The sequence below is a fragment of the Xiphophorus couchianus genome, chromosome 4, assembly GCF_001444195.1.
Source record: "Xiphophorus couchianus chromosome 4, X_couchianus-1.0, whole genome shotgun sequence".
NCBI classification, from domain to species: domain Eukaryota; kingdom Metazoa; phylum Chordata; class Actinopteri; order Cyprinodontiformes; family Poeciliidae; genus Xiphophorus; species Xiphophorus couchianus.
Window position 1 is genome coordinate 29,188,156 of NC_040231.1, and position 13,563 is coordinate 29,201,718.

The window sequence follows — 13,563 nt, forward strand, 5'->3', positions numbered from 1 at the left end:
CTGATCTGTATCACGGCACTCTGGGCTGCCGGCTCTTTATCTCCCATCTTTCCGTCGTGTCTTTCCAGAAGTCGTGTTGTGTGTAAACTCAGCTTGAGATTTTCAGTGGGATGCTAGATGAAACATTTGGAAAGCGAACTCCAATGTTTAAGATAAAAGGAACGCATAACCTTGGAGATCCCTCACACAAACCTCACAAAGCAGTGGCGGACATGTATTTTTTACGTCGACATGACTCAGTGTAAGACAGTGTGCTTTAAAGCCCTGAGCTTCCTCGGATAAAGTAAAGTGGTTGGTTAGAGCCACATCCGTGGCGACAGGCTGACATCAGGTGTTGGTGAGGTGTTGGATTCAACCTCGTCAGCTGCTGAGCAGTCACAGATGGAGACCTGATATCCTCTTCTTTGACGGTCCTCAGAAAAATGCAGAGAGAAGCTTTACACCAGCGGCTGAGAGGTGAGGACGGTACTTATACCTGCCTGCTAGAGTTACAATGGGAGGAAAACGGAGGAAAAAAAAGCCTTTTCAGCAAGAGTTTCTGACAGTTTGTTGTCTAAATATGGCGTCTGAGGAGAACACAACTTGTTTGCATTCCACAGTAAACTTTTACTGTCCGGTACTGAAGCGGTACTAAGGCTACGTTAATGCAGATGGCAAATGCGACCCAAATCTGTTCTTTTTTTTTTTTTCTCTCTCTCTCTCTCTCTTTTGCCCATAAGCAACCCATATCCGATTTTTTTAAAATTTTCCTCTGCAGACTAAACGGCTCAATTCTGATCTTTTCACCAGTGTTGTATAAAGTACTGAAATCTCAGAGTCAAGTAAAAGTACAAGTACCTCTCCAAAATATGACTTTGGTAAAAGTCGAAGTCACTGACTGAAATGTTACTTGAGTTAAAGTCTTAAAGTATCTGAAACTTCTTGTACTTAAGTATGGAAATTACTGTAAAAATGGATGTACTCAAGTAATGTAATGAAAAGTACAAGTAAAAAGTAAAACAAAGCAAATGCAGTTTGAATGACATTTTTTATATTTTGGTAAACTTGTCAAATACACTTAAAATAATGTACACAACCAAGTGCAGGCAAAATTAAACCTGCTAATAGATATACCTGCAGGCATCATTTAGTTAAGAAAATTAGGTGCTTTACCTATAGCACAAGGTTAACTTAACCTGCTTTACAACTGAACCAGCTTCTTAGTATACCCTCCAGGACAGAAAATACAAAGTTTTTGTAAGCCTTAAGTTTTCCCTTCAAGTAAGGTCAGTGCTGAAAATGAGAAAAATAAATAGTACAGAAAATGCGGCCAACATGAAGAAAAAGATCTGTTACGATTACTCTACTTCACAAACCAGTGAATCAGTCAATGCTACAGTCAGTAGGTGGTGCACACAACTGGTCATTATGCAAAAGAAAAAAAGAATTGGGAGGGAAATGCAGCTTATTGGCATCTGTAAACCTGGTTTTGAACTTGCATGCCTTTCCTATATTCGTTAAATTTAGTCTAAATTGCTATCGCTATGGCTTCTGTCACCCCTTGAACAGAGGAGTCTAGGTAGCCTGATACAGTCAACATTAGGCCTAAGCTAAATACACCACGTGTGGAACTGAAACAATGCCAAACAAAGTTCATTTATGGTCAACGTTTCACAATACAGTAGTGTCTAGTGACCAAGCTATAGTTACTGAAACAGGAGGATTATAACCATTTCATAAGACGTTACCTCGATGTGTTTCTTCAAGTTGGACGGGGAGTTTTTGTAAGATAGAATTTCCACATCTTCGGGCAGGAATAACATAAACTGCATGCGATACGACGAATCTTTAACACCCACGAAAGAGTATATTGTGTTTAAATAAGGCCGTGGGCTCTCATCACCAGCTGGTGGTTCCCCTGGAGCCGTGTCCGACGTAGTTGCAGTCGTTGTGGTCTCCGTCTCCTCTTCCATGTGGCTGCTGCTGATTGCGAGACTTGCTTTGTGTTTAATGGGAGAAGCGAAACAGGTGTATCCTATTGGAGGTGATGAACAAGTCCAGACAAGCAGGCTACGGACTTTGTTCGGTAGCCTACTTGCTACTTGCTAATCAGTAGGTGGGATCAAAACACTTTGTTTCTCTCTTTCGCTTTTTTGTAACGAGTAACTAAACCACACATTGAAAATGTATCGGAGTAAAAGTACGCAATTAAGTTCGGAAATATAGTGAAGTAAAAGTGAAAGTCATCAAAAATTTTCATACTCGAGGAAAGTATGAAGTACTCCAAAATATACTTAAGTAAAGTAGTGAAGTATTTTTACTTCGTTACTATACAACACTGCTTTTCACCCCCTAAAACATCTGATTTGTGCCACTTGCATATGTGTATCTCAAAGTGCCTGCAGTCTGAGCAGTCACGTCACATTTAATCCGACTTACACGTCATTGGCCTGAGGGGTGCACCATAATTCTGCACCAGAAGCAGCACACACGTAACACAATGGCTGAAAAAAAATCTTAATTAGGAAACTGTGAAAGAAGTTGGTCACTGAAGCACATCGCAATCCTATCGCTCTTGCTCCTGACTACACATCCAGACAGACTTCTCTACAGAAGTTGCAGTCAACGCCACTGCTACTAGTTGAAGCATTTTTTTTTCATTAGTTTTCTTCATCTTTTAATGATTGTGTGACAATTCTGACAGCTTCTCATTGCTGAATAAACTTAAAAAATCTATCCATAAGCAGTGACATCTGTTACTGCTGCGGTGTGACTTTTATGTTCTTCTTCTGCACATTCGGGTCGTTCAGGGGACAGAAGTCCGATGGTAGTCACATCATTCAGCACGCAAAACAAAAGAGAAAAGAAAATGGATTTCAGCCAAAACATTGGAATTGAGCCTCGTGACCTGCTGTGAACTTAGTCTGAGAAATAAAAGTGAACGGGTGGAAGGAATTAAAGATGTCTATGTCTTTGTTTATTCTGTAGACGAGTGGGGAGAAGGTGAGTCGTTTAAGTCTGGTTGACCTGGCTGGAAGTGAACGTGCAGCAAAAACTGGAGCAGCAGGAGAGCGACTGAAGGAGGGAAGCAACATCAACAAGTAAGCAAAGCTCTTAGCAGAAACCTGCGACGCGTTTCCACATGAGCCACATTTACTCCTGGAGCTGAAATCCATAAAATAAAGAAGCAAGGGCAATGGACATGTAATGATCAGATCACCTGCTGCAAGGTATCAAAGCATCATTAAAAAGTCTTAAATTCATGTATCTAAATTTAAGGGCTTAAAATGGCATAAATTCATTTTAAAATGTAAGTTGACCTTAAATACGTTAATCATAGGTCTTAAATGTTGTCTTGGCAGGGCTATTTCATCTAATATATTCTTTTTTTTTCTCATTGGGCATTTGAGGCTTCCGGTAACTCGGTAACTCACTGCTAGCATGCTCTTGCTAGTTATATAGCTAGCTTTTTTGTGTTTATAGTGGATAAATGCAAATTAATTGCGTACTAGCTGGACGAAGTTCATACGTTTATGTTCAGATACAAGTCGTATGGTTCATTCAAAATGGTCTTGAAAAGTCTTAAGTTTGAGTTGGTGCAACCTGCAGAAACCCTTTACTGCATAGATCATCTATAATGATATCCAGCCAGCGGTAATGAGAAGCTAACGGTCGCTAACCCTAGTATGTGTGTATTGTTTGGTGCAGGTCCCTTACTACACTTGGTCTGGTCATTTCTGCGCTAGCTGAACAGGGAACGGCGAAGAACAAGACCAAGTTTGTTCCCTACAGAGACTCGGTTCTGACTTGGCTGCTGAAGGTAAACAACGCTTTTGATTGAACTATTCAAGCACGCATTTGAATTTTCCACCGTTTCGACACTTCATCTGTTTGTACTGCTTTTCCAGGACTGCCTGGGGGGCAACAGTCGCACAGCCATGGTGGCAACGGTGAGCCCGGCGGCGGACAACTACGAGGAAACCCTGTCGACGCTGCGCTACGCCGACCGAGCGAAGAACATTGTTAACCATGCCGTCGTCAACGAAGACCCCAACGCACGCATCATCAGGGAACTGAGGGAAGAAGTGGAGAAACTGCGAGTGCAGCTCACTCAGGCCGAGGTGAGACTTCTTCAGCAATCTAAGACATTAAGTCATCTCTGCTTTCTGTCCGTTATCATCGGCTTCCTGTTCCGCAGTCGATGAAAGCTCCGGAGCTGAAAGAGCGCCTGGAAGAGTCCGAGAAGTTGATCCAAGAGATGACCTACACCTGGGAGGAGAAGCTCCGAAAAACCGAGGAGATCGCACAAGTAAGTGGTCGGCAACGCTACTGTGTTCAGCCGGTGTTTGAAATCAGGCTCAGTATTTTTGTTTTGCTTTCAGGAACGTCAGAAGCAGTTGGAGAGTCTGGGGATTTCCCTTCAGTCTTCAGGGATCAAAGTTGGAGATGATAAAAGTTTTCTCGTCAACCTGAACGCGGATCCCGCCCTCAATGAGCTGCTGGTGTACTACCTAAAGGTACAGAAGCCTAAAAGTGTTCCTCGTCATGGTGGAATGCGTGTATTCTGCAGGAGGTTTCCTTGGATCACCTCCGTACGATAGTATAACATTGTGAATGCTGTGCCTCAGGAACACACGCGTGTGGGCTCAGCAGACTCCCAGGACATCCAGCTGTGTGGGATGGGAATCCAGGCAGAGCACTGCGTCATCGACACTACAGCAGAGACTGCCGTCATCCTCACCCCCCACCCCAACGCTCGGTGAGTAACTCTACAGAAACACGTTCTAGGCAAATGAGCTGAACTCAACTCCAAATAGCCTTGAGGGAGGCCTGCAGGGACAGCCAAGATTCCCACATTAGAGTTGGAGAACAGGTCTGTACGGATCTGCATCAATGCCATACCAATAAACAGAGTCGGATCAACACCGTCACATTTTGCAGTCAGATGTAATAAAAAAAGAAAAGCATTTAGGTTTTAACGGAGAAATTTAATTAGACGTTGTAAGAAATGTGTGCAGCACATCCAAAATCACCTCATGAAGGATTGTTGAATCACTGGATGCTTCCAGCTAGCACACAGAGATAAAAGCTCACATACTGAATAAGCAATTAAACAATTAATTGCTTGATAATTTCTATTCTAATATTTTTTGAAGGGAAGTTTTTATAGAGACATCAAAATCCATTTTATTTTTGGTGTCACTTGTATGCGTTTTTTGTTATTTCTGTTTTATTTATTCTTTAGGTTGGTTGTGTTTAAGTTTGGATATTTAAAATATCTTCCAGCTCCAGTGTTAAGTGTTCAGTGCAAAATAAAAGTTTATTGGTCTTTGAGATGGAAAACTGGCATTATTAAGCTATTATAAACATATTGCTTGAAAATGTTTCAAAACAACAATATTATCATTTATCACAACAATTACCGGGACAATTTATCATCTGCAGGCATAAATTGAAGCTTTCTTTTCTAAAAACAGTAAGATTATAAGTAAATACTGCATATGTAATTTTTTTGGGCAAATTCAGAACTTTACAATGTAGTTGAGAATGACCAGGTTAGTGGCACGTTTCTCTGCATATATTGAAAGTATCCATGATACCATTAGGTCTGGGTTCTCCAAGTTAATTGCTGGACATATTTCTGCTATTTTAAACAACTTACTACCCATTTTGTGCTTCCTATGTCTTTTTCTTTTTTTAAATGCATCGCCAAAACCTAAAACTAGTTAGCTGAGTCTTCAGTCAGTGTGGGCGGGAAGTGTTGGCATGTGTTTACTATTTGTAAATAAATGTTTTGTTTTTTTTGTTCTTTCCCAACTAACCACTGATTTCTTCTACTCATCAGATTTTTCTGTCACTTGTAGCTAACTTGCTGTGATACAATTAACTCCTTTTTATTTTCCGGAGAAAATTAATATAAAGAATCAATAAAGAAATGTAGTTGCATATTGCAACATCTGATATTTATTAAATAATGTTATGGGGTAGAGATGAACCTGATTACTAAAGGTCTTATGCATTTATTGGTGTTACAGGACGTGTGTTAATGGTTCTCCAGTAACCACTGCTTTGCAACTTCATCACGGTGATCGAATCCTCTGGGGAAACAACCACTTTTTCAGGTACTTTTCAACATTTTCTCATTTCCTTATGATAAAAAACTAATTTGTGTCATCTTCTAGAATTTAAATTTTTTTTTTGTGTCATTTACTTATTTTTTTTTTAAAGCTACAATAAACCATTTTAGTCACTGACTCGTATTTATTTTAATTGAAGAATCAATCTGGCAAAGCGCCGTTCGCGGCCAGCAGAGGAAGAGGAGTGCGAAGGCGGCGTGTTGAAGAACAGCGGCAGCAGCGAGCAGCTGGACGCCGACGGTGACACGGCCAGCGAGGTCTCCAGCGAGGTCAGCTTCTCTTACGAGTTCGCTCAGACCGAGGTCATGATGAAGGCCCTGGGCAGCAATGGTGAGACGACCTATCAGAACGCTGCACTGATTCCCTGCCAGGCAGACCGCTAGCCCGTCTCTTCTTCTCCTCCTTCTACTGCTCATCTGTCCTTCCTGTGCTCAGATCCCATGCAGGCAGTCCTCCAGTCTCTGGAGAGGCAACACGAGGAAGAGAAGCGATCGGCTCTGGAGCGACAGAGGCAGATGTACGAGCAGGAGCTCCAGCAGCTCCGCAAGAAGCTCAACCCAGACCGCCTGTCCACCGGCCAGCCCGGAGGACAGACGTCTGTCCAGCCAGGGCAGGGACAGCAGTCTCACTACCGCAGCCTGGAGCGGCTCAGTGTGGGAGGGATGAGCCACTCTACCAGCGCTCAGAGCCGACTGAGGCAGTGGAGTGAAGACAGGTGTGTGTGAGCGTGTTTAGGGTCTGTATTTAAAAAACAAAATCGACTTACGATTAATTGTCTATTAATGGTTTATTTGATTAAAATTAGTTCCAGTTCCTCAGCTAAATTCATCCTCTTAGACCAGGGTTGTCCAAAGTGCGGACAGGGGTTCCAGTTTTGGCCCTTGGATTGTTTCTTTGTGTCCCGCCAGCTCAGGTGGTTGATGCAGATTAAGACTTTTATCTTTTATTAGAGTGAAATTGCATATCAATAGAAAATGTTAAGTATAACACTTTCTATTTTATTATATTCATAGATTATTATTGAGCAGGAAAGAAACTCCATATGTTTTGGTGGTTTTAGTGCTTTTAGGAATTATATATTAATTGATATCATTAATCAATAACAGTCCTCATCCCTCCTTCCTCCTGACTGTTTTTTTGACTTGACGGCCTTCTCCCGTCCTCTTCCAGGGAGGTGGTTTTGGTGAGGAGTCTCCGGAGGCTGAGGGAGCAGATAGTGAGAGCAAACCTCCTGGTGCAGGAAGCGTGTTTCATCTCCGACGAGCTGGAGCGCCACACCGAGTACAGAGTCACCCTGCAAATCCCGTCAGACAACCTCAACGCAAACCGCAAGGTCTCGCACTTCACAACGAACCTCTGACGGAACCGCGCCGACGTGCGTCTTCCTGCAGCTCGTTAACCTCGGCGTGTTTGCGTTTCAGCGAGACGCGGTGCTCAGCGAACCGGCCATTCAGGTTCGACGGCGGTGCCGAGGCAAACAGATCTGGAGCTTGGAGAAGATGGAGAACCGTCTGGTGGACATGAGAGAGCTTTACCAGGAGTGGCAGGACTATCACGTCCACCACCAAGACGACCCAGTGAGTTCTCCCTACAGTCTGCTATAAATCATGATCGGGTCATGAGTACCTTCATCAAAGACATTGTATGGAGCTCTGGTAGTGCCCCAAAAAATTTTAGTATATACAGTATGTTGGTAGCTTGCCTAGATTACTTTTGTTTTTTTCCTTTACACTGGATTTCCAAAAATACACATCAGCTGGAGTAAAATTTAGCAATTACTTTTTGTTTTATAATAATTTGAAAAAAATAAATAGGGGTGTTTCTAAAAAGACGAAAAATAAGAAATTTTAGACATTTAAAAATATGTTAAGTTCAGTAAGTTTTGCAGATGGTGCAAAAGGTCTAGGGATTTTTTCTTTACTAAAACCTGTGTACATTTCCTTTTGTTTACCTCAACTGCACCAATTGTTGCACAGGTACAGGTGGATCTATGGTTTCCAAAATTTTGTAGCTGTATTCATGATATTTGTGAAAGGTTTAAATGCAGTATAATGTAAAAAAAATGTTGGTGAGGAACAAAGACCGCCACATTATTTCATGTTCCATCCTCATTTTTTCTTAAACTACAGCAGCCGCTGCACTACTTACACTTCTGATTGAGTCTCCCAACCGTTAGCTTATTTTTGATACCAAAATTACTGAAGTAGAAATTGTGAATGCTGAGAAAAAGTAAATTAGATTTGAGTATGTTGTTTTACTTCAGAAACCCCTGTAGAGCCTACTTTTTTCTCTATTCCTCCTCCTCCAGGTAATGCGTTCATACTTCCGCCGAGCCGACCCGTTCTTCGATGAGCAGGAGAATCACAGTCTGATCGGCGTCGCCAACGTTTTCCTTTCCTGTCTGTTCTACGACGTGAAGCTGCAGTACGCCGTTCCCATCATCAACCAAAAGGGAGAGGTACAACCCCGGCTTCTCAGCTTCTTTTCAAGCTCTGTAACAGAAACTAACCTTTTCCTCTCCTCTGTTTTCCTTTGTAAGGTCGCAGGACGCTTGCATGTGGAGGTCATGAGAGTGGGAGGGGGCTTGGAGGACAACATGGCGGGAGGAGATGAACCCGACAACAACCAGGACTCTGAATTTGAGGATCGCAAACTGGTCTGCTCGGTAAGCAACGCCGATGCTCGTCGTTGAAGCCGTTTTAGACGCTGCGGACTTTTACTCAAATTCTAACTCTGATGTCGACTTTGGTGTAACTGCAGATAAAGATCCTGCAAGCCACCGGTCTGCCGCAGCACCTGTCCAACTTCGTCTTCTGTCAGTATTCGTTCTGGGACCAATCGGAGCCCACCATCGTGGCCCCTGAAGTCGACCCATCTTCCTCGTCGCCCAACTCAAAGGACCCGCACTGCATGGTTGTGTTTGACAGCTGCAAGGTGGAATGTCAATATTTTTATTTTTCTGATTAGTGATCGGTACTGCACGATTATTTTAGGGCTGCAACTGACCATGAGTCCTCGGTTATTCTGTTGATTTTTTATAACAATTAATTGGATAAAAATGATCTGCACATTCTGCAGATATTCTTATTTAAACCTTTTTAATGCAGTATTGTAAATACATTAAAAGATGCAAATAAAACTGTATTTCTTAAGTAAGAAAATAAACCCTGGATCATTTGTAGCAAAAGTTGCATTTGCAGTTACAAATACTCTCAAAATCTCAGCCCGTTCTGTTTGACTTAACATCAATATTGCGTTGGAAAAATGCGTTTATTTTTTGTTCTTTTGATTAACATTTTCATGAGTGGAAAGCAAAATTGTGGCACTTTAAGAATTTTAAGTAGAACTTATTTACAGAGAGTTTTTTTTTCTTTATCTGCAATACATAATGTATATATTTTATACAGTTTAGAGTGTGTTGTTTTCAAGCATGAATGAATGAATGGTTTTCTTTTTTTTGAGTTAACGATTACTCTATAATTGAATTGGTTGACGATTATTTCAGTAATCGATTCGTTGGCATTAATTCGATTAGTCATTTCATGTAAATAGAATTACATTTATTTATTGCTGATAAATCTATTTATTATTTGGTGATTAATAGATGTGATTTTCTGTTGATGCCGTAGGAGGTGGCGGTGTCGGTGACGGAGGATTTCATCGAGTATCTGACTGAAGGAGCGGTTGCCATCGAGGTGTTTGGACACAAGCAGTCTGACGCAGGAAGAAACCCGGCCCTGTGGGACCTCAGCATCATCCAGGCCAAAACGCGGACGCTACGAGACAGGTAGGCGCACACGCACTCACTTATCTTTCTGCAGACAGATTCTAACAGGATCGCTCTGCGTTTAGCTCCTTTATCTTTTCTTGAAGTCTGACTACTCCAACGCCATGTTTCACCATGTGAACTTTTGCATGTAGGTTAAAACGTTCAGCTTTGCTCTCATTTGACCAGAGCTCCTTCTTTCTGGTGTTTGCTGTGTCTTCCATGTGTTCAGGCCACCTTTAAGTGGGACTTCTTACATCTTTCTTTTAAAAATGTCTCTAGACGCTCTTCCATGGAGTTCAAATTTGTGTCGTTTGTTACATGACATATTCATTTTTGATGAACATGTACAGCAGGAAATGTGTCTTTTTTTAAGACTTTGCCTTTTATTTCTGTTTTTAGGTTTTAAAATAAAATAAAAAACAACTAACGACATTTGTACAAAAAAAAGGTGGTGTTTAAAAAAACCTACTGACAAAAATACCATGCTTTAGCAAATGCATTTTGTTTTGGTTGTATTCATATTTAGAAACACTAGTTCTCTTCTTTGAAATCATCTTAGCTAGAGTTATAAAGAATCATTGTGGAAAATTCAAAGAGCCACGTGTGACTGGATTTTCTTCACAACTTTCAGAGTATCAAAAAAAAGAGGGTTGAATACAAATGCATGTCACACTTTTTAGATTTTGATTTGTAAAAGACACTAAAACAACTTATGGTAGGTGGAGCGAGGTCACACGTCGCCTGGAACTGTGGATTCAGATCCTGGAAATAAACGAAAACGGAGACTTTGTTCCGGTGGAAGTAGTTCCCGCCAGAGACGTGAGCACGGGGGGAATCTTCCAGCTTCGACAGGTAGGGATGTAAAACCTACACAGTCCCAGCCGGCATGACTCCAGAGGAGAATGAAAGGCTTGTTTATAATGTTCAAACTGCTGTTTGGGTTCACGTCGACCCCAGGGCCAGTCGAGGCGAGTCCAGGTGGACGTGCGCTCGGTTCAGGACTCGGGCACGATGCCGCTGAGAGCAGAGATCGTGCTGGCCGTGTCGGTGGGCTGCGTGGAGATCAGGACCAGCACAGCGAACCAGGAAGGGGACGAGATGGACAGCTACCAGGTACGCCAAACCGACACGACTCGCTCCACGTTTCTGCTTCAGAATGCTCTGGATGAAGTTGTGTTTGGAAAGGACAGGACGCATTAACTGGGTCGTTGTTGGATAGGACAGAGATCTGGAACGTTTGCGGCGTCAGTGGTTGGCTGCGCTCACCAAGAGACAGGAATACCTGGACCAACACCTGCAGATCCTGGTTAGCAAAGCAGGTAACATTTACAGATGTTCACACATGAAATTACACCATGTTTTTTTGTTTTGTTTTTATTAGGAGGTTGGGAGAAATGGTTGTAAAGTGATTGGCTGATGCTGTTTAATTTAAACCCCAAGAACTGATTTTAAAAAATGGAAAATGTTCACTTTGTGTCTGACATGTTTAAATGTTACCATGTTTGTGTCCAGAAAAGACAGAGGATGACATGGAGAGGGAGGCGCAGCTGCTGGAGTGGAGGTTGACTCTCACTGAGGAGAGGAACGCCGTCATGGTGCCCTCTGCTGGCAGCGGCATTCCTGGCGCTCCTGCAGAGTGGTACGATGTGTTCAGCAGATTGTTGTAGGCTGGCTGCTGTGGGTTAAAAATGAAATCTCATATTTTGTTTTCCTTTTTATTTTACTCACTTTCTTTCCTGTGAAAGAAATGAGAAATTATAGGAAATGTTTTCAAAAAGTGATTTATTTTTCAAATCTTCCATTTTTTGTGAGTTGTACAGCAAAGTATTAGGGTCGGGCCTTGAGAATTTTTGTTGAATCACAAGAATATAGTTATAATATTAGAATAAATACGCAACTTTGCTAGAAGAATGTCTTAAAATACGAGAAAAAAGTTGTTTTAATTAGGGGGAAAAAAACTGGATAAGTAATTTTTTACTTTTAGTTTTCATAAAATTTCTACTTCATTCTCCTGACATTACAACTTTATTCTGGTAATATTAAGACTTAATTCTTATATTATTTCAAGTGTACTTTAATAATATTATGTCTCTATTCTCGCGAAAAAAATTAATCTTAGTCTGACTTATATTTTGTTGTAGAGTTGGCCTGAATTCAAAGTCCAAATAAATAGAATCTGTAAATCACTCTTGTCAAACAAGATGGCTGACATCACTCCAAACTATGAAAATCCATGATGAAAAGAAAAAACAAATCACAAATTCCTTTAAATAAAATCAATTTATCACCCAAGCATAAACCCCCCCACATACATAGTGTTTTTCTGTTCACAGGGCGCCTCTACCAGGGATGGAAACACACATTCCAGTCCTCTTCTTGGACCTTAAACGTAATCAGTTTTGTTAGCTAGCGCAGGTTACCCTAACGTCACCTTAGTTTCTCATCAAACATACATTTTCTCTTTTCCCCCAGCCGACGACTTCAACTCCCATGAGCAGTTTGAAGTGCCTGAAGCCGGAGGCTGGGACGCCATGTTGACTGGAGAAGACGAGGACGACTTCTTCGACCTGCAGATTGTCAAACATTACGATGGAGAAGTGAGCATCTACTCTCTCTCTCTTCTTTTCTTTTTCTGGCTGCCTTTCTGCTCACGCTGCAGTGATGACCCTCAATGACCGCCAGGTGAAAGCCGAGGCGTCGTGGGACTCCACCGTCCATGAGTGTCCGCAGCTGAGTCGTGGCGGGTCGTGGCCGGAGCAGCGCGTCTACCTGACGGTGCGGGCGGTGGTCCAGCTCAGCCACCCCGCCGACATGCAGCTGGTGCTGAGGAAGAGGATCTGCGTCAACGTCAACCCGGGTCGCCAGGGCTTTGCCCACAACTTCCTCAGGAGGATGTCGACCCGCAGCACCATACCTGGCTGCGGTGTCACTTTCGAAGTGGTTTCCAACATTCCTGGGGTAAGACAAGGAACAGGAGGACGCAGGCGTTTAGTTGGGCTGAAAGTGCCTCACAAAAGTATTCCTGACCGTACCCGACATGTTTCTTTTTTTCCTTTTTTCAGGATGCTCCAGGTTCAGAGGACAGGGAGATGCTAGCCCGGCTGGCTGCGAGCGCACACAACAGCCAATCAGGAGATGACGAGGCCGCCATTGAGAAATACCTCCGCAGCGTGATGAGCCTGGAGAACATCCTGACCCTGGATAGACTCAGACAGGTAGAAGGAGAACCTCCCAGCACTGTAAACAATGACTGATCATCAGGAATGCTAAACGTTTCTGATTTGCTTGAACTTGTTAAAGGAAGTAGCAGTGAAGGAGCAGCTGACTGGCAAGGGGAGGAGTAACAGGAGGAGTCTGAGCTCTCCGTCTGTTCACAGGGTAAAATAAATGATCAGATTCTTCCATGTGGTACGGAAACGGAGAAATATTTTCCCAATGTTTCTGTTTTCTGTTTTTGTTGTTCTTGTGACAATGACAAAGATTTATCGCTTATCCCTGTCTGTCTCACGTTTCAGCTGTCTGGAAGTAGGCAGGACCTGTCCACGTCTTGCCTGTTGGATGATAAGGTAGCGCAGATTCCTTTACCGACCTGCTGCTTGGTTTTAAACTCTGGAGACGTTTATTAAATTTTTTATATTTGTTTATGCCAGTAGCTGATACGATGATGTGTCATAATGA

General features: G+C 42.4%; 1 protein-coding gene across 8 annotated transcripts in view; it reads left to right on the forward strand.

Annotated features, from left to right (window-relative positions):
• Positions 1-13,563, forward strand: part of kif13ba (kinesin family member 13Ba) — a 56,778-nt gene that overhangs the window by 32,944 nt on the left and 10,271 nt on the right. For all 8 annotated transcript variants that reach the window (XM_028015376.1, XM_028015378.1, XM_028015380.1 and 5 more), the window contains 25 exons: positions 2,968-3,080; positions 3,688-3,799; positions 3,888-4,100; positions 4,178-4,288; positions 4,362-4,496; positions 4,608-4,738; positions 6,015-6,101; positions 6,256-6,446; positions 6,552-6,831; positions 7,287-7,449; positions 7,538-7,693; positions 8,425-8,574; positions 8,656-8,781; positions 8,877-9,050; positions 9,746-9,903; positions 10,605-10,737; positions 10,843-10,998; positions 11,105-11,204; positions 11,398-11,524; positions 12,219-12,274; positions 12,358-12,482; positions 12,568-12,843; positions 12,948-13,100; positions 13,186-13,263; positions 13,401-13,451. In XM_028015376.1, the coding sequence (XP_027871177.1) occupies positions 2,968-3,080; positions 3,688-3,799; positions 3,888-4,100; positions 4,178-4,288; positions 4,362-4,496; positions 4,608-4,738; positions 6,015-6,101; positions 6,256-6,446; positions 6,552-6,831; positions 7,287-7,449; positions 7,538-7,693; positions 8,425-8,574; positions 8,656-8,781; positions 8,877-9,050; positions 9,746-9,903; positions 10,605-10,737; positions 10,843-10,998; positions 11,105-11,204; positions 11,398-11,524; positions 12,219-12,274; positions 12,358-12,482; positions 12,568-12,843; positions 12,948-13,100; positions 13,186-13,263; positions 13,401-13,451 (3,555 nt within the window). The remainder of the gene's footprint in view (positions 1-2,967; positions 3,081-3,687; positions 3,800-3,887; positions 4,101-4,177; positions 4,289-4,361; positions 4,497-4,607; positions 4,739-6,014; positions 6,102-6,255; positions 6,447-6,551; positions 6,832-7,286; positions 7,450-7,537; positions 7,694-8,424; positions 8,575-8,655; positions 8,782-8,876; positions 9,051-9,745; positions 9,904-10,604; positions 10,738-10,842; positions 10,999-11,104; positions 11,205-11,397; positions 11,525-12,218; positions 12,275-12,357; positions 12,483-12,567; positions 12,844-12,947; positions 13,101-13,185; positions 13,264-13,400; positions 13,452-13,563) is intronic.